Raw genomic sequence first — 26,249 nt, 5'->3', positions numbered from 1 at the left:
TTCACAGAATATCTTGGAAAATCTGTATCATTCCTCCTGGGGATAGAAGAAACCTAAATATCTTATTGCACTAGTAAAGGAGAAGGTATGCCATCTCCCCTCCTCCCAAACAAACTTTCTTCAGCACTGGGACAGGGTCCTTTTGCATGTGAGGGCATACAGTAATTTAGGAATTGTGAAGTAGATACTGTGGTGGCAAAATTCTATAAAGACCTACTTGCTCTCACATATGATAAAGGGAATTCAGAACTGCAGCCCGAGGTTTTTAAATATTAATTTTCCCTCAACAACATACAGGAGGAAGATCTTCAAATTAAAAAAAAAACAAAAACAAAAGACGGGCATGAATGATATGAATTCATATTTGTTTGCTCACTGCTTTTTCCCTACAAATTTTGAAAGAAAGCGGATCCACTAGTAAATTGTTCTCACTGTCAGGAAATTCCTAGGTTGGCTCTCTCTCCTTTATTCGTTTCCATCCATTGCTTTTTGTCAGGCTTCTGGTGCTTTGGAAAATAGGTCGACCGCCTCTTCTTTGTGGCAGCCCTTCAGATATCGGAACACTGCGATCATGTCACCCCTAGTCTTTCTTTTCATTAGACTAGACATATCCAACTTCATATGCTTTAGCCTCCAGTCCCCTAACAATATTTGTTGTTTGTCTATGCACTCTTTCTAGCATCTCAACATCTTTTTTTTATATTGTGGCGACCAAAATTGGATGCAATATTCCAAGTCTGATCTTACCAAGGAAGTATAAATTGATCTTTATTCTATCCCTCTATTAATGCAGCCTAGGATTGCATTGGTTTTTTTGCATCATATTTAATTGTCCCCTAGGACAATTTTGCATCATATTTGATTGTCCATTAGGACACCAAGGTCTCTCTCGCAGTTACTTCTATTGACCTAAGTTCCATCTATTCCATACTGGTACATTTGATTTTTCTTGCCTAAGTGTATAAAACCTTACCTTTCTCACAATTGAATTTCATTTTGTTAGATAGGGCCCAGTGTTCATGTCTGTCGAGATCCTTCTGAATATTAAGCCTATCTTCTGGTGTGCTGCCTATTCCTGCCAGCTTCCTAAGAGCCGTGGTAGTGCAGTGGTTAGAATGCAGTACTGCAGGATACTTCTACTGCCTGCTCTACCTGCAATTTGGCAGCTCGAATCTAACCAGCTCAGGGTTGACTCCATCCTTCTGAGGTGGGTAAAATGAAGACTCAGATTGTTGGGGACAATATGCTGACACTAAACCGCTTAGTGAGGACTGTAAAAGCACCATGAAGCAGTATATAAGTCTAAGTGCTGTTGCTATTGGTGTTGTCTGCAAATTTAATGAGTTTCCCTTCCATTCCTTCATTTAAATCATTTATGAAGATATTAAAGAGTACTGGGCCTAAGACACAACCTTGGGGTAGCTCACTGGTTACTTCCCTCCATGACAATGTAGTTCCATTAAGGACTACACATTGAGTATATCTGAAGCTAACTTCCAAGTTGATTACTTGCAGTAGTTGGAGAAGGAAGCTTAACATGCCCATCTGTTACAGAAAGCTTATGAGCTTAAGTAAGAGAGAAATTATGCTCTCCCCTTTTATTAGTTTTGAACATTTGAAGCAAATGCAGCAGAGGACCAGTTTGGGCAGAGCTAAATCAAAACAATATATTTGTGAGTCCTTGTGCCAACTTTCTGTTTCAGGCAAGAGTCACAGTGCTGTTGAAATCCTATCCCTATGATGACATTAAGACCCCAGGAGGCCTCAGGACTCAATGTCTGGTGGACTGATTCTTCTTCCCTTACCTCAGGAAAAGGAAGGATCAAATACAGTCTCGTTCTCCACCGAGACCTGTTTCCTTGTTTCTTAATGATAGCACCAGAGAACAGCATGTACTAGAAAACAATTTAGCCCGTTTCGTCGAGCCAGTTCTTTTTTTTTTCTTTCCTGTCCAGGATTTGTAAAGTGTAAAATGGACTGCCCTAGGGAGGCATGAAGACACAATTCCCTCAGCTCAAATTAATTTTGCATTTTGAATGGACAAGGAAGTGGGAGCGTTAACACTATTATCATTTCTCTCTGTTTTTCCTCTCATACCGCATTGCCCTGAGAAGCTGATGGCCACTTTTAAGCCACAAATGAATATCACAGGAGAGACAGCGGGGGAAGCAGGAGGTGTTCCCATTGTTGCTAGGCTTGTGTTTACATTATAAATGCAACACCCAAAAGGAAAAGAAAGAGAGCAATATACTGTATATAAAAAGAATGAAAAGGAGCTGCATGCTATAGGCTCCAGGTATGAAAATGTTTAATACCACACCTGCTCTTTAAAATGAAAATTCACTTTGACTTGTTACGTTTTCCCCACTCGAAGCTGTAAAAAAAAAAAAACCCTAGGAATAGATTTTCAGAAATCTTAGAGGTTAATAAAATAAGTTGGAAGTTCATAGAGGATTGCAGTTCTATATTTGCTGAGGTGAAATATCCCTGATCAGGTTTTTATATTCTGAATGGTAATCTCAGAAAAAGAAAGGAGATACTTGAAAGAATGAAAAAGGGCCAACGATTGTTATCACCTAATTGTGTCTTAAGTCGTTGAACAAGATGTTTTCAGTGGGTGGCTTTTTCCACCATTGCTATTTCCTATTCACTTGCTTTTCTCAAGAATTACCATGTAACTTCCTTTTCAGAGGACAATTCTCTGATTTATTTATTTATTAAGTTTATGTTGGCTTGTTCTAGTGGTTAAGGCACCGATCTGGATAGAAAGCAAGAGACTATGAGTTCCAGTCCTGCCTTAGGCATGAAAGCCAGGTGGGTGACTTGGGGCCAATCACATATACTCTCAGTCCAACCTTCCTCCCAGGGTTGTTGTTGTGGAGAAAATAGGAGGAAGAATATGTGTTGAATATGTTTTCCACCTTGAGTTATTTGTAAAATTAATAAAGGTGGGATACAAACAAACAAACAAACACAATTAAAATAACATACAGAAAGATGAAACCTTCCTTGCTTCCCACCCTCCACCTCCCAAATCACAGAATTATGGTCAGGCTTTTTCTTAGAAAATAAACAAATCTGGAGAAAGGGGAAAAAAAGAAAAGGACAGAAGAAATAGAGAGAGAGAAAGAAAGAAAGAAAGAAAGAAAGAGAAGAAAGAGAAAGAAAGAAAAGAAAGACTGACTGTTGGAAGTTAAAGTGTTCTAGGGGTACCTGTGGACATCTCTGAGACCAGAAATATAACCTGAGCAAGGAGTACTAAAGCAGGCTTCATATAACTTAATACAAAGGAGATTTATTGGCATACACATAAAAATCATGTGCTCTTCCACTCTTTATTTTGGTAAGCTTTTCCTATCGTTATAATGGTGTTTTGCTCAGATCAGATTCCTGCTTTAAGGAATTTGATGGGCACCAGCAGAGCGCTTCCATCTCTACCAGAGAGGGTTGTCCTCTCACTTTTTCCATTGGTGTAATTGACAAACTAAGAGACAGTAATGAAGAAAAAAATGAACAGACACCCTCCTTATTAATGATGCAAGGCCAGAGGTCTTTCCCTAAAAGTCATCTTCTCTTTAAAAAGACATTTTTGTTTTCTTTCTCCTCTTCAAGGATAACTAAACATTGTCTTTGAACTTTCTTTATTGGCAGAAGTTTATGTTCTGCTTTTCCTGTTAGAACCATCATTCAGCACTCTTCTTTTTGGCTCTTTCTCCTTGGTCTAAAAAACCTTGATGGGATGAAGTTTTCCTCATGTTATATCTGGGAAAGGAACTGGGGTGTGGGAATCTGGATCAACAGAGATGGAATAATGAGAAGACAAGAAACTTGCAGCCATATTAAGCTTGTTGTTGTTGTTGTTGTTGTTGTTGAGTTGCTAAGTTGTGTCCAACTTTTTGTGACCCCCATGGACCAGAACACACCAGGAACTCTGGTCTTCCACTGCCTCTACCCTCTATAATTTGCAGAATATCATACTCCTGTCCTAAGATGTTTTTTTCCCCCTTCCTTTGGAGGAAAATAAATACAAAGCAATTGCTTTTCTATCAAATCAAGTGAAATGGTTTTAAAATGGCAAAGAAATGTTTAGCCTAGTGCAAGGAAAGGGAAATTTGGAGACTGGGACCTGTTGAGCTTTGACTCAGTCAAGCTCTGCATTAAACGGTGCCCAGGCTAATAACATGAATTTCCTGAAGATGGCAGAGATGCATACCAGCATTCTAAAAACACTTCCCTCAACAAGATTAAAAGGGTGAGTTAGACGAGAGAACATGGAAATTCTTTGCTACATTAAGCAGGATTTTCCTGAGACATGGAAACGAATTGCCACTTAGCTAAGCCAGCAGAGTGAGATAAAAGTATCTAAAAGAATTCAGAAATATATTGTACACTTAATATATTACACTTAAGCAGTGTAATAAAAAAAAATTACCAGAAAATATCAAAACAAGAAAATCTCTCTCGTCTATATATATGTCTCAATGTCGTACATCCTCCCCTTTCTCCTTTGAGATGGTTCAGGAAGATAAATTTTCTCTGCTATTGAATTTATTATAACTTCCTGGATAGGCTGAAGGTCTTTCATAATTCACGCTTCTGTTCTTCTTCTATTTAGCTCATGCTAAATATAGTCGCTGATGCTTAAACAAAACTCACAAGGCTTAACTACGAAAAATTAATTGCAAAGGTTTCTCCAATTTTTTACGGTAAAGAAAGTGTATTACCTATTTTCTTCTTGGTCTAAACCTCTGCCTTTCCATGCTGTAGTTACAATTTATTGTTGTATTCTTTGTCTTAACTCTGTAGAATTATTGCCCATAAATGTCCTTAAGGAATAGTCATATTAATTACATCCTACAAATACAGAATTTTGGAAATTAAACTTCTTTTATTTTAAAAAAAACCCCAAGATTCTAATCGTTAAATCAGGTTTAGAATGTAATATCAGAAATTGGATGTTTATTGAGTCTGAGACTAATTCAGTAGAACATGTGTCACTCAGAGTTGAAGGGTAGGGTCCTTGGTGCTCTCTGAGCTTGATGATGTATCTAGTTTGGTAATGAAACGTCTACAAGAAAACAACCAAGGCCAGATAACACCCTCTGAGAGTGAATGCTTACTATTCTGGAAAAGAAAGTGAAAGAATCTCCAAAATTCTTAAATTAAGTTTCTTAATTAAAAATGTAAGAAAGTAAGTTGCTATAAAAGCAAGATTCTAGTACTTAAATCAAGTTTGAAATTGAATCTTAAAAAACTGGATGGCCTGTAAATCTGAAAGTAAATGCTTGCCTGTCTAAAAAAGATTATGGAAGAAGTTCTAAAATTCTGGAGCTCCACTTATCCACAGTCAAAGATAAAGTGTTGAAATAAAGAAGTTTTGGGACAATAGTGAATCATCTCAAAAATTGCTATTCTGTCCATATTTCTCCAAAAGAAGAGAATAAAATTATTCAACAAGTGACAAAAACCCCATATTAGGAAGCGGCGGACTTATTTTACCTTGGATAGAAGTATTCATGGACTAGCATTGGGTAAAAATAGGATTTATGAGAGAATAGCAAGACAAGAAACTATTGCTTATGAAAAAGAATATTGATTCTCTTCCCAATTTTAGAAGAAGCACCCAGATACTTCTAGAGGAACAGATCAATGTTCAAGTCATATTAGTCTATCTGATAGAAACTAAGCATCATGTTCCACAATAAGAACCTCTTAGCAGCTCTTAGAAGATGGAAATATCTTGACTTTGGGATACTTTAAGTCTCAAGACTTGAATAGCATGTCATAATTGAAGAAAGCATGACATCTGCTTTGTGTCAGAAATTTCTGTATGAGAACATCAGGTCTTTCATCCATCAGCCAAATTTGAAGCACAAATAGGTTGTGCATCAGGATAGTGATGCCAGTAATATAAGCAAATGTACAAAAATAAAATTCAGTAAAAAGGGGGAAAAGAACATTAGTTTAGTACAAATAAGTCAAAATCCAGGTCCAAATCCCATTTAAGCAAAACCTGCAGTGACTAGTTCATCCTAGTAAAATTTCAAATATAAAGTTGAAAGCTTGGAAGAATGAGAATTTTTATACAACAATCTAGGCAATAGATATCACCAATTGCAACTAAAGATAGAGCAATCAGCTTAATCTAAGAAGTTGGTTTCTTTTTCACTCTGGAACACCACATTTGATGGGTCATCTACAGTAATGAAAATAAAATAAGGACCATACTTCAGTGTTAATTATACAGTAGGACTCCCTTTTTATATTATTGTGACTTACATGAATCATTGATAAAATTAAATGAGATTCAGAAATACTAAAAAGAGATAAATACTTTTTCATAGAACTGTAAAAGAAATAAGATAGAGAATGTATATTTTCTATTGATTTCCTGATGTATGTATTGATTTATTTGATATGGGTTTTAGGTGCATTAAGTTGTAATTGGCAAAGTCCTTTTTACTTCAGTTATGCTGAATAGGTTTTTCATTTTATTTTGTATGTCAAAAAATAGTAAGTCCTGAGAGTTACTTTCTGGTAATGGAGGAAATAAATTTAATTCTTCGGTGGCCAGCATGGAAATCTATGCTGTCCTTAAAGAGAAACAGGTAATAAATGATCTGTTTCCATCTCGTCGATAGAAAAAAATCTTTATCAGATGCCTTCTTGTTTCCTAATGCTAATCACATGGGTCACCAACATAATCAACATTTTGTCATGAGATCCACATTTGAAATCTTGTTTTAATGTTTAAAACTCAAGAAGTTTTAAAGTTGTCATTCACCATACTAGTTCTTCCCTTCTGAGATCACTAGCTGGTACTGTTTGAGGATGATCACTTTATTGTGCAGCTCTAAATGGCTCAAAAATAAAGAAAAAAGAACATGTTTTTGAACTTAATTTTTCTCATTTTACATTTTTAAAAGTTTACAGTTTTTAAAAAATTGTGGTTTGATTAGTAATTAAAATTTAATTTGGGAAAAGGCTGGATATATTCATGAAAATAAAGTGAGACATACGTTAAGAAAAACTACTTGCAAAAATTGTGTACAATTGATAAAATTGCAAACAAAATCAGTATAGAATAACATGCATCAAAAAACATACTACAAATGTACTGTGATCTTACATTTGACAAAATGAACTTGACATATTCTGAGAAATGAGAAGACCCAAATGAGACCCTGTTCTCCCACTGAAAAAGTGAAAAATAAATCCATACATTTGCCACTTTTTGCACAAAAAAGAGCAGCAAACTACAATTTTCACTCTCAGCAACATAACAGAAGGGCCAACAAGCAGCACTGTTGTCTGGGACAGTCGTTCAATAGTGACTTGCTTTTCACAATTGTGGAAGGTTCAAAGGGTCAATTCTTGATGGACCAGAGAAATATCTGCATGAAATTCTGCCAGAGTTGAAAATACAAGCCCACAGGGTTGTGTGTTCTGATTTGGTTTAAGGAAGTTTTCTATGTTCCTAAAGCCTGAAGAATAAGAAAGCGAAAAAGCAACAAGGAGTAATGATACTGATGACCATGTGAGATGGTTTGTGCTAGATGAATAATCATATAGACAGATATTTTTCTTTGCCTAAGGTCAGCTTGACTTTCACACAATGTCACAATGACTTTCAGCACACTGTTGTTTACCCAGCACTATAAACTCTGGCTTTTAACCTTTGGGACTTGACTTGAAGCCACAGGAAGGGCTAAAGGAAGCCATCAGATCTATTGTATGCAACCTGTGCATTTTGCCTTCATTCTCCCAACCTTTGGAAGTCAGCCACTCAATCGTATCCTCGGCTCATCAGCGCATAACTTTTCTCTTTCAAATGCACCGAGGCCATTAGATTTCTGGAGAAAAGTCAGATTTAAATACATTTATCTTAATAAATGGAAAAGCAAGTGTTGCTTAAAGCAAATATTCAGTGCATGCAAGGTTGACATCAAATTTATTTTCAAGACTTAAAAGCTGGCCTTACTTAAATCTGTCTCGGCCTTAGATCAAATGAATGTGGTCGTCCCAACCTAGCCCCCAGTGACTCAAAGTCCACATCACCCGTTCACAGCCTCATTTGTCACAATTGGCAGTATCTGCTCATCAGAAAATGATTAGAGGAGCTAGGCCTTTGTGGAGTTGGCTCGAGGTGCATGGGGACGCGTGTTCAAGGACTCTCCTTGGTCTCCATTCGAATCCCATTTTTAAAAAAAGCCAAATCAATTCCAGGCTAAAGCTGAGAATTTTGAGCTCATTTAACACAGCACTCATGTGTTTTGTGTTCAGTTGTCTTTGCAAAAATGTGGTGTGCGGGCCTCAAAGCATTGCTTGCTCTTTCTTTGGCTTGTATCCATTATGGAAACGGATTCTGGATATTACTCCGAAAAGCAATAATAATAATAATAATAATAATAATAATAATAATAAATAAAAATAAAAATAAAAATAAAAATAACTACAACAGTTGGAGAGGAAAGTGCATTATTCAAGGGGGGGGGGGGAATTGTTGGCCTGTCCCTATGTAGATGCTACACATCTGATCATCCCATGAAAATGAGGGCAATGGATCTTGTAACCCATCACGTCTGAAAAAGCTAAGTGAGAAAGCCTGAATTTACTGGGTTGCTTCTTAGAGAGAAAGGTTAAGGAGTGGAAGGAGAAAGAGGGAGGGAAGGGTTGTTTGCATGTAGAGTTTCTGCTTAGATAAAAAACGCATGAACTGAAGCAAAATGTGATGGAAGGTTTTCTTACCTCTCTTTTCTTTGTGATACCTGCTTCACAAACACCCTTGTCTGAAGGGCATCAGCAAGAGTTCTTGGTGCTCTCTGAGTGTGGTTATTTCCCTGCAGATGTTTCATTTCCCAAATTAGGCAACTTCATCAGTGCTAGCGATGATGGACTAGCACTGAAGATATTGCCTAGTTAGGGTAATGAAAAAATCCAAAGAAAACAACCAGCTCCAAGAGCACCAAGGAGCCCTCATTTCAATTCTGAGCTACAAATATTCTCCTTTATTGGGAATATTTCAGTCATGGTCTGAAAACCATCCTGCAGACATACCACATCGGATCCCCAGTTTCATTCTGGTGTTAGTGAACAGTGGGTCCTTTTAATTATAAATCTTAATTGTTCTCTATTTTGTCGTTGCCTTAGGATCACATAATAGATTTCAAAATAAAGAGCCATACTTGTCATAATAGCAGAGTTACTGTAGTCCATTTTAATTATACTTTCCTGTGCAATTAAATGTGGTACGGGATTAATAAAAAGATAAATTATCTGTTATTTCTATCAATGCTGGCTGAATTCTGCTCGTGAGAAGAAAAACATCATGATTTTGTAATTATTCTGGATTAATCTGCTCCGTTTTGGTTTGAAGTATAATTACTGGTAGTTCAGTAGTTCAGATTAAGTTGCCATTAATCATAAAGGGCAACTGATTACTAAAAAGGGGATCTTTTTATGAAGTACTTGACCTGGGTAGGATAGGGCATGTGGCTGCCAACCTTTTTACCTGATACGTATAGCTATATCTTAAATAGAAGTTTGAAACAACAAACAGTATCAGGTGAGACTGAGCTCACAGAGCAAAGTGATTTATACAAATCAAGTTTCTGATAAAAACAGCTTCTAACAGAAACTAATGTTGGAAGGTTGCGATTAGTATTTATATTATTCTCCATTGCAAGCTAAGGTGGTGAGTTTTTATCCTAGAGGAAGAAAATGCTTATTCTGTTTTCTTAGTGATTTATTGAATTAGTGCCATGAAGCCAACCTTATGTATTTATCAGAGGAAGACTTTATTATACTAGGATCACAGCCTTTCTGTTACGAATACAAAGATGCACTATGCTTTTCTCATCTCAAGAACGAGGTTGAAAGTTAAGGCTTCAGAACTTGGTTTACAACGTTGTACATAAACTGGACGCTCCGTCAACTTTCAGCCTCCAGACCAAACAAACAGGGGAGCCATTAATCAGGTCTTCATCCTTGGAATTCATGGATCTGAGGTGACCTGTGACTTATAGTCACACTAAACCTGTTATGAGAACTATTCTGACCCAACACTGTTCAGATTAGCTTTGGGTAGTTGTCAAAGACTCCAGCATTTTTTGAGTGGTTGCAATCAGATGTCAGAATCCTGCTTTGGCACTGTCGTGGATTGCACCGGGTGAGTGGTTTCTGTAGATGATCCCACAAATCTTTCATAGCTGAATATATTTATGTGCTTACTATTTTATCTAAATACCTGGTGCTTTGACTTCCTGCATGTCCAGCTTTCAGATTAAATTACATTAAGCCAGAGTTCACGAATATGTGTGTGTGAGAGAAGAAGAAAAAACACCACAGGAGATCCAGCTGTCAAAGGCAAAAGATACATAAAGGCCTTGCCTTCTTTCCCCTTTAAAAAAAAAATTGTGTGGAATAGAGTTGAACAGGACCAGACCTTAAAAGTGTGTAATATCACAGTGTTTCCTCTCCTTTAAAAAGAAAACAAAACGGGGTGAAAAAACCACCCTTTTTTGTGTACGTGTTAAGGCAGCATTTTTTCTTTGTGAGACCTTGCTGTGAAGTTCTAATATGTCACCATTCAAATGTCAGCAGGCTGTTGGAAAGGAAGCTAATAACTTAAACCTTTGAGAGCTGCCAACAAGAGAGGTAATTCAGATTGTAGAGAGAATGCCATTGTGTTCTTGGGGGAAATAGATTTCAGGAATGAAACATACTACTTGGAAGCATTTATCTTTTGTGTGAGCATGTGGAAAGCGGTGGTAGTGGGAGAGAGTATATATATTAGAAACCCAAAAGATGGTTTGGCAAAGATAGCTCTGAGGGAGGAAAAGGGAGTTGATAATAGTGGGAGTGAAAGGTCCAGAAGTCCCTGGTTTCTGTTTTTATTGGGAAAACATGCGTAGCTTACGGTAGTCAGCCTGCTTGTGCTATGATTAATGCTTTTTTTCCCATATAATTTTTGATTTTTGAAAAGCAGTCATTGTGTGAAAATGTGATATTTATAGTAAAATTCCTTCCCCAAAATCATTCCATACTTGCCATCTTCAGGTAGCTGACCTGGAAAGAAATAAAAGGGAAGGAAAAGAAGGAAGGAAGGAAGGAAAGAAGGAAAGAAGGAAAGAAGGAAAGAGGGAGGGAGGGAGGGAAGGAAAGAGAAAGAAAGAAAGAAAGATCTGAAGCATTGCTCATTATGTGGATTTGGGGTCTTCCTCCTTGCCCTCCCATCCCCCCCAAAAAACATAATTGTGATCAGGCTTTTTCGCAAAAATAAACAATTGTGTTTTAGAGCCACCTACTGGAGTTTTGGAAGAATAACATGAAATATAGTGGGATTGATTTTGCCTTGTGTTCCAACTGAACTTTTGCCATGGTATTGGCAACAAAAAGCCTCTGTCGTCCTCTTGAATTCTGAAAAAATAGGACTTTTTCTCATTAGGTCTTTTTCTTCCTCTCCCTGCACTTTCATTTCATTTTAATCAGAATAAAATATGCCTCCAATTAGGCTTAGAAAGGTTCTGCGTAATTTCTGACCACAATAAAGGTGAAGAACAGCTGTCATCCTAAGGATTTTTGTTGAGTGGAAGAATTTATTTACATATATATTCATTTATATACATTTATATGTAATTTTTATAAATAACTTAAAGCGGTGAACATTCCTAATACTCCTTCATCGCTTTCTTTCCCTCACAATAGCAACCCTCTGAGGTGGGTTGGGCTGAGAGAGAGAGAGAGTGTGTGTGTGTGCCCGGCTTTCATGCCTAAATCAGGACTAGAACTCACAGTCTCCTGGCTTCCAGCCTGGTGCCTTAACTATTAGACATTAAGAGAATATCTTCCTAGTATAGCAGCTCTTTTGCTGAAATGGACTTGAAGCTTTGCCTTGAGAAGATAGGAGATCCAATAAAATATTGCCCTAAAGCCACTGGAACTTTGCATTTTTTCTCTCTTGAGTTTCAGAACCTTGAAATGTTATTGGACTGTAACTCAACATCAGCCCCATATAATAAGACCTGTGGCTAGGGCATGCAGTCCAACAACATCTATAGAGGTTGTAAAGTTTCCAGCCAACTTGTATCCAACTATATGGTAAAGTTTTCTTGGTAACTTATAGTTTTGGGGAAGATTTATAAACCATCTTTCTTCAAAGGCTTTATGGAAGTCATTTGTCATTTGGCTTCTTCTAGTTTGTGTGTGTGTGTGTGTGTGTGTTGTGTTGTGTTTGTCGCTTAAATTTCTGGGAGCAGCTAAGCTTGACTAGATGCTATCTTCTATCTGATCTTGTATCTTTTGTTTTTATGTACACTGAGAGCAAATGCATCAAAGACAAATTCCTTGTGTGTCCAATCACACTTGACCAATAAAGAATTCTATTCTATTCTGTTCTGCTAAGAAGAATTTGAATTTATTAGTTTCCTTGTTTGGCTAACCAAGAAGAAAGTAGCCTTTTTCCAGTGAATTGTTTCTATCAAAGGAAGATTTCTGACTTGTTAATGAACATTCATAATGTTCTGATTATCACACAGCCCACTTATGAGAATATTTTAAATCTTTATCATGGTCACAGACCAGCAGTACAAATAAAAGCATTTAAAACAATAATACAAAAACAAAACAAAGAACAGGCAAAATAATTTATTACAATTTATCAGTGGGCAGTAAAGTCTGCCTAATTTTGCATACAGCATAACAAAATTTGGCCACCTTCAAAGAAACTTTGTACTGATATAATAGCAACTGTACATAAAAGGTATATTTCCCTGGATATTTTATTAGGTGACATGTTATAAATTGAATCCGTGATTTCTTGTGGAAGATACAGTATAGCAGGACATTTTTTAAAAAATAATATTTTGTTTTGCATTGGCTTCTGTTTTTTACTTTTCAATGATCTCTCAAGTTACTGTGTGCCAAATGAAATACTTCTGCATGAATACACTTTTAGTTCCCAACCAGTAACTTCCATCCAAAGGTTACTCCAAACTTTGCTAGTTTATTTGATGGAATAACTAAAGACCAACTACAATTGACATACTGAGCTGTAGCTCTTATTTTTTGCTTACATTTAGGATTGCAGCCCAAAATGTGTAAAAGGTGTCTCTCTCCATTTCTATTTGCTTGTTCTTGATTGATCATCTGCCATTTTGTATTTCAGATTTACTACAGAGTAGTAAGAGACATTGAAGCTGGAGAAGAGCTCCTTCTGTTCATGAAGACCGACAATTATTTACATGAAGAGATGGCTCCTGACATTCATGGTTAGCAGATTCTCAAGTATTTACACCAGAAACTCCCTAACCTTTAGACTAAATTTGTGCTCCCCAATTGGCAAAAATCCCTTGTGAACTACAATTCATTTGCCAACTCATTTGCTTTGCAGAGGAGCGTCAGTATCGGTGTGAAGATTGCGACCAGCTGTTTGAGTCCAAAGCGGAACTGGTAGACCATCAGAAATTCCCCTGCAGCACTCCCCACTCAGCATTTTCAATGGTGGATGAAGAATTTCAGGCAAAACTTGACAAGGAGAATGATCTCCATGATACGCATGACATCCAGGAATGCAAAGAGTGTGACCAAGTATTCTCTGATGTGCAAAGGTAGGAACTGGGGATTTTTCTTTTCAACCAGTTACATGTAAACAGTAGCTTTCGAAGAGACCAAAAGTCAGTTTTGCACTATAATACTATATGAACAGATGGCCGCTGCTTTTGTGAGAATGGTCCATTCTCCTTTGCTGGAAATTTTCAAACAGAATTAGAAGCCATCTGTTAAAGAAATTGCATTGAATATCTGCATGTCTGCATTGGTTTGGGTTGTATGGCCCTTATTGAGGTATAATAATATTGGGCGTCAAAGTTATCATCCTGAGAATGTTCGCTTTAAAAGCAAAATCTGGTATTTTTCTCTGCTGAAGCTTCTTCCAAGTAATGGTATGTAGAAATAAGAGATTACGGGGAAGAAATGCTACTTAGGGAATAATCAGATAATAGAAACTATAGCCTAGAGAAAGAGATTGAGAAATGAACCTCCATAATATCTCAGGATATAAAAGGAATGGTGGGAGATTTCTACTATTAGATTTCCAGGTTTCTGTTAATGTAGACTTATAATAAAGTTGAGTTAGCTCATCTGGTTGAATTTCTGTCTGGTCCACTTGGGAAGGCTGACATTCTGTCTAATGGTTTTCCAGATATTTGCAACCCAGATACAGTAGCCCAAGCCTTACATACATGATTTGGTAAACATTTAAGTCAGTGGACGGATTCAATATAAGGTCCCTTCATGTGCTTTTGTGCGCTTTTTTAGTAAGTATAACCAGGGGTGAAATGCTCTGAAGTCTGCTACTGTTTTACCCAAACCAGTAGTAAAAAAATGCTGTGCAATCAGCTGTGTGATCAGCTGTGCAACAATCAGCTGTGCTGTATGATGATTTCTAATCAGGTGGCACAGCTGATTGTCACACAGCTGATGGTCAGAGCTACTAGTTCGCCCGAACCGGTAACATTTTTTCATGTTCTGATGATCAGCTGTGCAGCGATAAGCTGTGCCACACAATTTCTAATTGCACGGCACAGCTGATTGTCGCACAGCTGATCGTCGGAGATACCGGTTTGCCTGAACCGGTAGCATTTTTTTACTACCGGTAAGGGGAAATCGGTCCAAACTGGTAGCGTTTCACCTGTGAGTATAACTGAAGCAAAAGGTGTTAAGAGTTTGAAAAAAAAAAAAGAACTCCAGTGTGTTGAAAGGCTTTGGCCGTTGCCAAAAGGCAGAAGAATTAAGCAGAGCAAACTAATATTTTGTCTATGTGTCTCAGCACTGTCTTTTTGTGAAGAGTGCACCTTCGTGGAGAATACTTCTAATCAAAATAAATATGGGCTTGGTTCAATCACCTAATTAAAGATACCTCATTTTAGTCATTAACTGAACGATCTGTGCATTGTGTTGAATAAATATTCATGGCTCTTCATATTCATAAGATCTGAGCTAACAAAAAAAGTTTTTCCATTTTTAAATGAGACATAATGTAAATATTTTAAATATGGTATTTGTTCAGTGTAATTTTAATAAGAAATACTAAAATATTGCTATGTTAAAAAACAATTGGCATCTTTTGATGAATTAAACCATGTTTTTATATCTGTCAGTTATATAAAATGATAGATTAAATATTGAAATACTGATTAATGGTATTTTAATAGCAAGCATATAAATATTTAGTCGTTACAAAGACTAGTGATATAAAAACTTAATAAAATATGTCATAACATTCAGTCATTTATTATGGGAAATAGTTATGTGTGCTATCAAAACAGTGAATCTGATATCTCACAATGAGCAAATATGAAAAATGGTTCTATTGATTAAGGAAATAATTGGGCAAGTAATTACGGTACCATCCAAATCAGAGTTAGATCAGAGGGAAGCAAATATTTCCTACTCAACATTTTGAACATATGCTAAGCCCTTCCTTTCTTGGAAAACTCAGGGTAATAGATGGGCCTAATAATTCTTTACAATCATTTGTAGCAATCCTAACTCAGAACCCCAGAAGGACTAGCAAGCCACCATACCTTTGAGCAATTTAAAAGCAGGTTCTCACAGATCAGTCTGCAAAATATAATGGGAAAGAGTCATAATATTTCACCCCTTTACTTCCTTTTAAGAAGCATTGGATCTATTGTTCAGAGGGCTGAGAATTCTCAAGAAAGTCAGCTGAATGTTTGGAGATAATCCATAATTCTTTCTCTCTTCCTGTGACTGCATCAGAACTGCAAATCAGTACTTGGGGTTGTAGTCATCTAATGTTGATGTATGGCAGAGATGGTATTCACTTATTCCCTACCGGTTTGCAAATGTGAGCATGCGAGCACATGCGCTCGCTTAGCTCGCATGGCCCATCCACACATGTGCTCGACCTTCTACGCATGCACTTTGATCATCTGCATGGCTTGCATGCATGCACGCCGCTTGAAAACGTGCCTAAATAGGATGGCATAGAGCCAAGGCAGTTGGGAGGGTCCACCCGCGATTTCCACTACTGGTTGGGGTGAACCAGTCCAAACCGGCTAAATTCCACCTCTGATGTATGGAGAAAGGGAAAAAGTGACTTTTTGAGAAGACTTCCTTATAAAACAGCATCAATAATTGTGTTACTTTATAAATAACACCCCAGGTTTTAAGATTTGGGGGTATTGTTGACCTGAGAAATAATTTAGGTTCTTGTCCATCATGAAATTGGGAGTGTGGCATGAGAGTTGGAGAATAAATGAAAACTGATTTTCAGGTGAGAAGTCTGTTCTGAGTATTCAGCTGAACACGTTGACTGCTAGAAATTGCATATCGCTAACAGAAATGCAACCTTGAGGAGAGACGTCTGGACTTTGCAGAACAGATGGATGATTATTGTACATTTCTTGTGCTTAAAAGCCCTCTCTTCTTTTGGGAAAGCCAGTGAGGGTATTAAAGGCTCAGAACAAAGGCCAGCGGGAGAAAAAAACCAGAAGAAGAGAAATCATATTTTTCCCATAAGGAAAAGGGAGAAATGAGAAACAGGGCAGCTCCTTTGAAAAACGTTTAAATTATTTAAAAGCCAATACATGACAGAAACAATTCAAGACAGAAAGGTATGAAAAAAATACTCTATTTTTTTTAAAAAAAATTGAGCCACAGATGGAATTGCTGGGACAAGCACATATGCTTGGGGGCATTTGTAATTAATAAAAAAGATCCTTGAACATATCATGAGTTAGCAATGGAATAATAAGGAGTAGATGGCAATAAATTTCAGATGATTAATTTTAAAAGAAAACAACACTAATATTAAATAAAGTGAGAATCCTGACTTGTAATTAAACATAACCGATTGGAGTCTTGAGACGTGAATGAATATAAAAGCAAGAAAAGGTCCTTTTTCTTTATTAGCTTGTTAAGAGCATATTCACTTTGCCACACACAAAAAAAAGATTTTTGAACAATAAACAATAATTGAGAGCACTAGAACAGATACAATAAAAACCAGAGTGTGCAAAGATATTCTAATGCCAACTTAAAATAAACACAATCTCAAAAGTAAAAATAAGATGAAGAGGCTTGGTCTTTATATGTTGATATAAAATGTTATTTTTTTTTCTGGATTGATTGGATAAAGGAAATCAGGAGAAGTATGATGAAAATGGAATAACATCTTTTAGAGGCTGTCTTTGTGACCATCTTCTGTTAATTAAAACATGTTCACATGAAGACAAGAAATAAAACATAACAAACATTTCTTTTTCCCATATGGGATGATTGAATGGTTGAATGCATGGCATCTTTCTCCTAAACTTTCTTGAGGATCTCAAGGTAGCTTCATTGAGGATCTGTTTTCATTTTAACTCCCTACCGTGTTTTCCCAAAAATAAGACAGGGTCTTATTTTCCTTTGACCCCCCTGAAATAAGCACCAGGCCTTATTTTCAGGGAGGGTTTATTATTTTTGAGGTGCCGGAGATGGTGAGCATGGTCACCTCATGACTGCTGCTGTGTTGTAATATTTCGGGGAGGGCTAATTTTCAGGGGAGGGGTTATTTTAGCCCATGCCCTCAAAAGCACGATTGGGCTTATTATCCAGGGAAGATCTTATTTTCAGGGAAACAGGGTAATAGAAATCCTGTGGGCCAGTTTGGACTGACAGAATCTACTAACCCAGTTATTCAGTTAACTTCCATGGCTGAGGATGAACACAAATTTGGGTGTTTCCAGACCAAGTCTAAAATTTTAACCATTACTCCAAACTGACTCCTATCCACACTAAGACACAAAAAAGCTTCCAAGGATGTAGAATTAAAGGTGTGATTCAAACAATTTTAAAAAGCCCCCCCCCAGTTTAATCTTTAAACAGAACTTTTATTAAAAAATTATGATGCTCCAGGAATGTGTTCCCTCTCTTTTGTTTAACATTTCTTCATTTCCCCCTTTATTTTAAACTAAAATCATAAATAAAAATGTGTCTTTTAAAAAAAATAAAGATGTCAGAGACTTCCCAATAAAATTATTAAAGTTCATTATACTGCCCACTGAAAAGATAGTTCTAATTATTTTCTGATTGATTTTTCCCCCCAGTTCTCTGAACTGAAATAGCTTTTGTTCTGCGTATCTAATTTCTTGGGCGTAATAGAGAAAAGTATCCCTATTCTGATTCAATCTTATAGAAGCTTTTGGTTATACCTCTACAGCTTGGAAAAGCACATGCTGTCCCACACAGAAGAGCGGGAATATAAGTGTGACCAATGTCCCAAGGCCTTTAACTGGAAATCAAACTTGATACGTCACCAGATGTCCCATGATAGCGGGAAGCACTACGAATGTGAAAACTGCGCCAAGGTACAGTGAATTTGGAGGATATGTGGGAGGTTTTCTGTTTTGTAGTATTTAGAATAATAGCATAATCTTTTTGTCTATGGAGATTCTCAGCCATCCAGGTCATGGTTGTCCCAAAAGTGATTTTTTCCCCCCTAAAGACAACTAGACTGTTTTTCTTTGAAGATGTTTTGTTCTCATCTAAGAACTTCTTCAGTTTTGACTGAATGGTGGAAAAAGTAAGGATTTATATTCCTTGCAGTCATCTGGTCATTAGTACTCTTTCTGAGAGTTATTGAGGCCACTTGGAGATTTATTTCTGCCTTCTGGGTCACCTGAATAAAGCAAATGGGTATGGAACCTTCTTGGAACTGCTGACTCCCCCTCTTTTGATCAAATTGGTCAAGTAGACCATAGACCACTGTTTTGAAGATAGCAAAGTCTGCATTCTGGACTTTGAGAGGACCTCTGTTTTGAAAGAGGCGTCAAAGAGGCCATGTACATTAAGACCGAACAGCCCTCTCTCAAGAGAGGGAGAGGGGTATGACACCACCTATTTCCTCTTTACAACACAGTCTTTTCAGCTGTTCCAAGATGGCCCCGCACTCATTTGCATTATTCAGGTGACCGAATAGTGACATTGGGCACACTGGGAACAGGCTCCACCTGTTCATCTGCCTCACTGATGTCTGACTCTGAAGGCAGCTGATAATTGGCATATGGTTCTGGTCCCCTCTCTGCCTCCAACACAGAGCCCTCATCAAAGCCTTCCCCAGACTCCAGGACCCCCAACCTCCTCACTGTCCGAGTCTGTCACTATTCAGCACAGACAAACCTCCAGGTGGCCTCAACAACTCTCAGAAGGAGTGATAACGACCAGATGACTGCAAGGAATATAAATCCTTCCATCCTCCACCATTCAGTCAGAACTGGAGAAACTTGGGTGAGAATCGAAACGTCTTCAAGGAAAAACAAAGTCCAATTGCCTTTTGAAAAAAAAAAACACCTTTGGGACAGCATAGCCTTCAGCTCTGAAATGCACGGTGAACAACCTCTTTGATGTATCAAATACTTGATTACCTTTTTTAAAAAAAAATCCTCTATATTAATCCATAAAGTGTCCTTTTGAGCTCAACTCACAGACCAATCCACAACATTCTTGGTAAATATGATGGCTTCAAGTTAAGATAGTTCAACATTATTCACTGATTTTATGTTCAGTGTAGCTTTGTTCCATTTCTTCTTTTATTCATTATGCAGGAAAATTCATGTGTGTTTTAAAATAAAACACATGCACTTTTCTGATGTACAGATATTAAATATTTCGCAGGTTTAAAACAATAAAGAATCTCAGAATTTAATAAAAATGGATATTAAAATATACTTGCTCTGGTTCACATATGAGATAAAAGAGATCTATCCCACTTTCATTTTAAGAGTGTAGCATTGAAATGTTTCCTCATGTATAAATGATCCATGGCTACATAATAAAAGGTAAAATGCCCTTAAAAGGACTGTGACTGAGGCTTCTCCTTGATGAGGCAAATTTTGTAGATAAAGTTTTATCTGATGTGTTGTTCATTTTTTTGTAAACGGGACAGTACTAATCTGAAGCCTATCTGGGTTCAATAGCCTTTAATTCAGTTTGCTAAAATGATACCATGTATTGGGGCCCTTTGGGATCGTTAGGCCCGACCAGTGGATGGAACACCCTCCCCTTTTCTTCTCCTTCTTTTCCATCTGACCACGTATCAGACCCTTAGACTTTACTCATCATGGTTAATCTCCCGGCCCCTGCTGTGGCAACGGACATCTGGAACTATTCTATCCTTCAGCCACCCTTCGCTTGGACTGTACTGAACTCTCTGTTCCATCTAATTCAGTTTTCCTCAGGGTGCGCCCCCCCCTTTGGGGGGGGGCGGAAAACACCTCCAGACTTATATTTTTCCATCTGACATTATACCGGACTCTCTGTTGGCTCTGACAGTCAACATAAGCCAAGTACAGACTTTGTACGCCTGCGCAAATTTTTAATTGGTATGTTGAGTGTATGGGAGTGTATGAATAGTGTGAATGACCCACTTTTATTATTATTATAGTTGTATTTTTGTGTTTTAACCATAGTGTGGGGATTGTTTGTGTGAGTGCCTGAGTATGTTTGACTCGGAGGACCTGCCGGGGGATGCGGGAGTCACCGGGGTGGTTGGGGGAACTACAGCTACGGGAGAGGGTCGGAGCATTGCGGTCATAACAGGGAGGGGCAGATATGGCGGGGGCTTTAGGGCTGGCCATTACCGGGGAAGGAGGGCTCGCTACATCACAGAGATCCCTCCTTCCGGCCCTATGAGTCCCACTCCAAGACCAGATGGCGGGAGTAGTCAGGACCCTGGTCTGAGGCTGTTGTCGCTAAATGCCAGGTCTGTTGTTCACAAAGCTCCCCTCGTCCGGGACTTAATTGTTGACGAGAGGGCAGACCTGGCATGTATTACTGAAACCTGGCTGGGCACAGAAGGAGGAGTCCCCCTTGTAGAGATGTGCCCAGAGGGATTTCAGGTGCTTCATCAGCCGAGAGCCCAGGGAAGGGGTGGCGGTGTGGCTATTGTTATCCGGGAGTCTTTGTTACCTCGTAGGGTCCCTGCTCCGGAGCTTGTCGGGTGTGAGTCCCTGCTGATAAAGTTGGACCTCAAGGGTCAAGTGGGTTTGCTGCTAACGTACCTGCCTCCCAACTGCGTTGCAGCATCCCTCCCCTCGCTCCTCGAGTCAGTAGCCGAGCTAGCAGTTGAGTTCCCCAGGCTTATAGTTCTGGGGGACTTTAATTTGCCATCGCTCGGTGAACGCTCTGATGGGGCGCAGGAGTTCATGGCTTCCATGAGAGCCATGGGCTTGACCCAGGTAATTCGGGGCCCAACTCATGCAGCGGGTCACATGCTCGACCTCGTATTCCTCTTGGAGCAGTGGATGTGTGATCTTGGTCTGAGGGGTAATGAGATCATACCCCTGTCGTGGTCAGACCACTGCCTACTGAGGCTTGACTTCCGGAGGCCAAACCCCCACCGTAGGGAGGAGGAACCGACCAGGTGGTTCCGCCCCAGGCGACTTATGGATCCTTTGAGGTTCCAGACGGAGCTTGGGGTTATTCCTGATACTCTCGCCCACAGTTCGGCGGAGGCTCTAGTTGCCGCCTGGTATTCGGCGGCGGCGGAGTCTCTTAATCGGATTGCGCCACTACGGCCCCTCCGGGTCAGCGGATCCCGGAAACCTCCTTGGTTCACCGAGGAGCTCCGGGAGAAGAAGCGCCGGAGGAGACGCCTAGAGCACCTGTGGAGGTCCGATAAGTCCGAGGCAAACCGAGCACTTTTGACTACCTGCACCAAGGATTACGTCCGGGCACTAAGAGCTGCCCAAAGAACACACATCTCCGCCTTGGTAGCGTCCGCCGAGTCACGCCCAGCCGCCCTGTTTAGGATCACCCGCTCCCTCCTCAATAGGAGGGATGCGGGAGACCCCTTGCAGGGTAGGGCTGAGGACTATGCTCAGTTCTTGGCGGACAAAGTGGCTCGGTTTCGGTCGGACTTGGACTCCACCGCAGTAGATCCAGCCGAGACACAGGAGGATTACTTGGCAAACCATCACTGGGTTGAGTTCCAGGATGTTGCCTCTGGGGATGTGGACAAGGCCATTCGAGCTGTAAGCGCCTCCACCTGCATTCTGGACCCGTGTCCCTCCTGGCTGGTTGCCAACAGCAGGGAGGTGACACATGGCTGGATCCAGGCGGTCGTGACCGCCTCCCTTCGGGAGGGGCACTTCCCCGCCGCACTCAAAACGGCGGTGGTGAGACCCCTCCTGAAGAAACCATCCTTGGATCCAGCCATTTTAAACAACTATCGTCCTGTCTCCAACCTCCCCTTTATTGGGAAGGTTGTGGAGAAGGTGGTGGCCTTCCAGCTCCAATGGGCCTTGGAGGAAGCTAGTTATCTTGACCCCTTCCAGTCCGGCTTCAGACCTGGTTACGGCACAGAAACCGCTTTGGTCGCATTGACCGATGATCTCTGGAGGGCCAGAGATGGAGGCCATGCGTCCATCCTGGTTCTCCTTGACCTCTCAGCGGCTTTCGATACCATCGACCATGGTATCCTTCTGCGACGACTGCGGGAGGTGGGGGTGGGAGGCACTGTTTTGCAGTGGTTCTCCTCCTACCTCTCGGACAGGTCGCAGTCGGTGTTGGTCGGGGGGCAGAGATCGTCCCTGAGCCCCCTAACATGCGGGGTGCCGCAGGGTTCGGTCTTATCCCCCCTACTATTTAACATATACATGAAACCGCTGGGCGAGATCATTCGGAGGCACGGGATAAAATATCACCAATATGCGGACGATACGCAATTGTATCTGTCCGCCCCGTGCCAACTCAATGAAGCGGTGGACGTGATGAACCAGGGTCTTGAGGCCGTTAAGAACTGGATGAGCGCTTACAAACTGGTACTCAACCCGGACAAGACCGAGTGGCTGTTGTGTTTCCCTCCCAAAAATTTGGCCAATGTTCCAACACTTAGGCTGGGGGGTCAAATTTTATACCCCTCAGATAGGGTCCGCAACTTAGGAGTCCTCCTGGACCCACAGCTGACGTTTGACCACCAGTTGTCGGCTGTGACCAGGGGGGCATTTGCCCAGGTTTGCCTGGTCCGTCAGTTGCGGCCCTACCTAAACCGGGAGGCCCTCGCAACAGTCACTCGAGCCCTTGTGATCTCTAGGCTGGAATACTGCAATGGGCTGTACATGGGGTTGCCCTTAAAGTGCATCCGGCGACTGCAGTTAGTCCAGAATGCAGCCGCGCGAGTGATAGTGGGCGCACCGCGGTTCACCCACATTACACCCATCCTCCGCGAGCTGCACTGGCTACCTGTCGATCTCCGGGTGCGCTTCAGGGTATTGATGACCACCTTTAAAGCACTCCATGGTAGTGGATCTGGGTACTTGAGAGACCGCCTTCTGCCGATCACCTCCCTTCGACCGATTAGATCGCACAGACTGGGCCTCCTCCGCACTCCATCTGCCAGTCAATGTCGACTGGCGACTACACGGAGGAGAGCCTTTTCTGTTGCAGCTCCGACCCTGTGGAATGACCTCCCCGTCGAGATCCGCACCCTCACCACCATCCAGACCTTCCGCACAGCCCTTAAGACCTGGCTCTCCCATCAGGTCTGGGATAGGTTCCCAATTTACCCGCCCGAGTGTTGACTGTTGAATGCAAGTTGTGTTTTTATTATTTTCTTTCTTTTGTTCACATATTGTTTGTCTTTGATAGTGCACCCCCTTCCCTTTGATTGTAAGCCGCCCTGAGTCCCCTCAGGGAAAAGGGCGGCCTATAAATCTCAATAAAATGCTAAAAAAAAAATGTATGTAAGATAGTCCTTGATTTACGATCAGCCGCTTAGTGACAGTTCAAAGTTACAATGGACCCCAAAAAGATATTTACTCCCAAATTCAAAGTTCCAATGGCTGCTCCCCTCTGTAGGCACTTAGCACTTAGCCCATATTAATAGATGTGTACAGCATCCCACAGTCGAATTAACCATGATTTATTATGCTCTCCCCCCCCCCCCCGAGACTGGTATTTTAGTTCCTGCAAAAAATGGCCATTGCTGACAATGGGTTCATTAACTACTACGAAGTTCACTTAACATCCATAGGATTCACTTTGAAATTGTCACACTAGCTTAACAATTACCTTAGTAAAAATTGTAAAATCTATAACAGTCATAAAAGGACCTGTTTAACTGCAGACACAACTGATAACTGTAATTGCAGATTCAATTGCAGTGGGGCCCTGTTAATTTATGAAATTTAGGGATAGTAATTTAGACAATCAAATGCTTAATTTCTAACAAAGAACTGATTATACCAACCAAAGTGCCAGAGTATGAATGTCAAAACCATTGGTGTCAAAAATGAAACTCATATACTGTATATGGCTTCTTGACATATTCTGGCATAACATTTTTTTAATAAGGATATTGAGGCTAATGAAGTTAACTGTGTGGTGTTACAAAAAGGAAATTCGAATTCCATATATATTAAGAATAATATGCATAAATGATGGTGACTTAACTTTTAATGATTCATCATTATGAATCATTTAAAAAAAAGATAAATTGAGGAAGAGGACGAGAAAGAGGAGAAGATTACGGTTGTGGTCCCAAATCCACAAGAGAGTAAATCTCACCAGATCAGAACTATGTAACTCTCTTGATTAGAACTGGGACTGTTGAAGGTAACTTTGGACAATGATTTCTAATTCAGTGAAAGAGAAATAAACACTTAAGATTATAAAGGATAGTTGGGATAATCTCTAGGGCCAAATCATAGTCTATGATATCTAGAGATATCATAGTCTAAATTATAGAAAAGACTTGATCTTCCAATTCAGGTAGTCCTCAACTTACAACAGTTTGCTTACTGATTGTTCAAAATTGCAACTGCACTGAAAAAGTGACTTAGGATCATTTTTCACACTTATGACCGTTGTAGCATCTCCTTGGTCATGTGATTTACATTTGGATGCTTGACAACTAACTCACATTTATGAGGGTTGCAGGGGGTCCTCTGAATGCCTTTTGCAACCTCCTGACAAGCAAAGTCAATGGGGAAACCAGATTCACTCAATCACCTTGTTACTAACTTAACAACTGCAGTCCACAGCTGTGACAAGAAAGGGTCGTAAAATTTACAACTTAACACATTTCTCACTTAGCAACATAAATTTTGGGCTCAGTTGTGGTTGTAAGTTGAAGACAAACTGTATTCCAGCTTCTCTAACAAAACAGAGGAAGAAAAGTTAATTTATGGAAGGTGGGTGAGAGTATTAATTTAATTATTTGCGCATCTGGTTAAGGACCCTGAGAGCTATACAGTAGATTTGTGAAGATTGAGAATTTGCTGCAAGAAGGCCCTGGTTCTATTACAGAATTAGTTTCCAGGATTTTCTTGGATGGGAGCCATGACTTTTAAATGGTCTTGACGCGACTTTAAATGAATAACCATAGACATGCCCTCAAGGTCACCTTTCCCATTTTCTGACTTGCTGATTTAACTGAATCCGCAAAACAACCCTTTCCCTTTCTCCCTCATTAAATGTCTCTTGGTTCCAGAAGGGTCTTAGATCAAATGTGATTATTATTATTTTTTTTGCAACTGTTTGCATTCAAATCTCATTCAAATTTAATCAGTACTCATTTCCTAGCAGGTTTTCACAGACCCCAGCAACCTCCAGAGGCACATCCGTTCGCAGCATGTTGGGGCTCGTGCGCATGCTTGTCCAGAGTGCGGTAAAACATTTGCCACTTCTTCAGGCCTCAAACAGCACAAACATATCCACAGCAGTGTCAAGCCTTTTATATGTAAGTCTTTGCTCAGCGTCTACTGTTCTTCTATCCTTGAGCAAAATATGGGCTCTATTCCTGCAACATATTTAAACCCAGAAGCACTAACCCAGTCAGTTCTCTTTCCCGGGCAGTGCACAGTCCCACTAACTGGGTCAGAAGAAATCATTTGGGGAACAGGTGTGGTGGACTGGGATTGGAGTTGGGTTACATAATAGCAATAGCACTTAGATTTATATACCACTTTACAGTGCTTTACAGCTCTCTCTAAGCAGTTTACAGAGTCAGCATATTGCCCCCAACAACCTGGGTCCTCATTTTACCCACCTCGGAAGGATGGAAGGCTGAGTCAACCTTGAGCCTAGTGAGATTTGAAGTGCCAAATTGCAGTCAGCCGGCAGTCAGCAGATGTAGCCTGCAGTACTGCTCTCTTACCACTGTGCCACCTTGGCTCATAAATAGCCAAAATAAATAAATAAAATAGCCAATCACTTCTCTGAAGATTAACCTCTGGCCTAATGAA

General features: G+C 39.9%; 1 protein-coding gene across 4 annotated transcripts in view; it reads left to right on the top strand.

The window, feature by feature from the left end:
• Positions 1-26,249, top strand: part of MECOM (MDS1 and EVI1 complex locus) — an 86,309-nt gene that overhangs the window by 12,968 nt on the left and 47,092 nt on the right. For 2 of the 4 annotated variants that reach the window (XM_032224799.1, XM_032224797.1), the window contains exons 3-6: positions 13,166-13,268; positions 13,391-13,607; positions 18,227-18,374; positions 25,588-25,744. In XM_032224799.1, coding sequence (XP_032080690.1) covers positions 13,220-13,268; positions 13,391-13,607; positions 18,227-18,374; positions 25,588-25,744 — 571 coding nt within the window. In that variant the 5' untranslated portion in view covers positions 13,166-13,219. The remainder of the gene's footprint in view (positions 1-13,165; positions 13,269-13,390; positions 13,608-18,226; positions 18,375-25,587; positions 25,745-26,249) is intronic. The other 2 variants (XM_032224796.1, XM_032224795.1) reach the window with 1 other exon arrangement.

The sequence above is a fragment of the Thamnophis elegans genome, chromosome 10 (assembly GCF_009769535.1).
Source record: "Thamnophis elegans isolate rThaEle1 chromosome 10, rThaEle1.pri, whole genome shotgun sequence".
NCBI classification, from domain to species: domain Eukaryota; kingdom Metazoa; phylum Chordata; class Lepidosauria; order Squamata; family Colubridae; genus Thamnophis; species Thamnophis elegans.
Note: the sequence above shows the minus strand (reverse complement) of the source record. Positions and strands in the feature narration are given on the sequence as shown.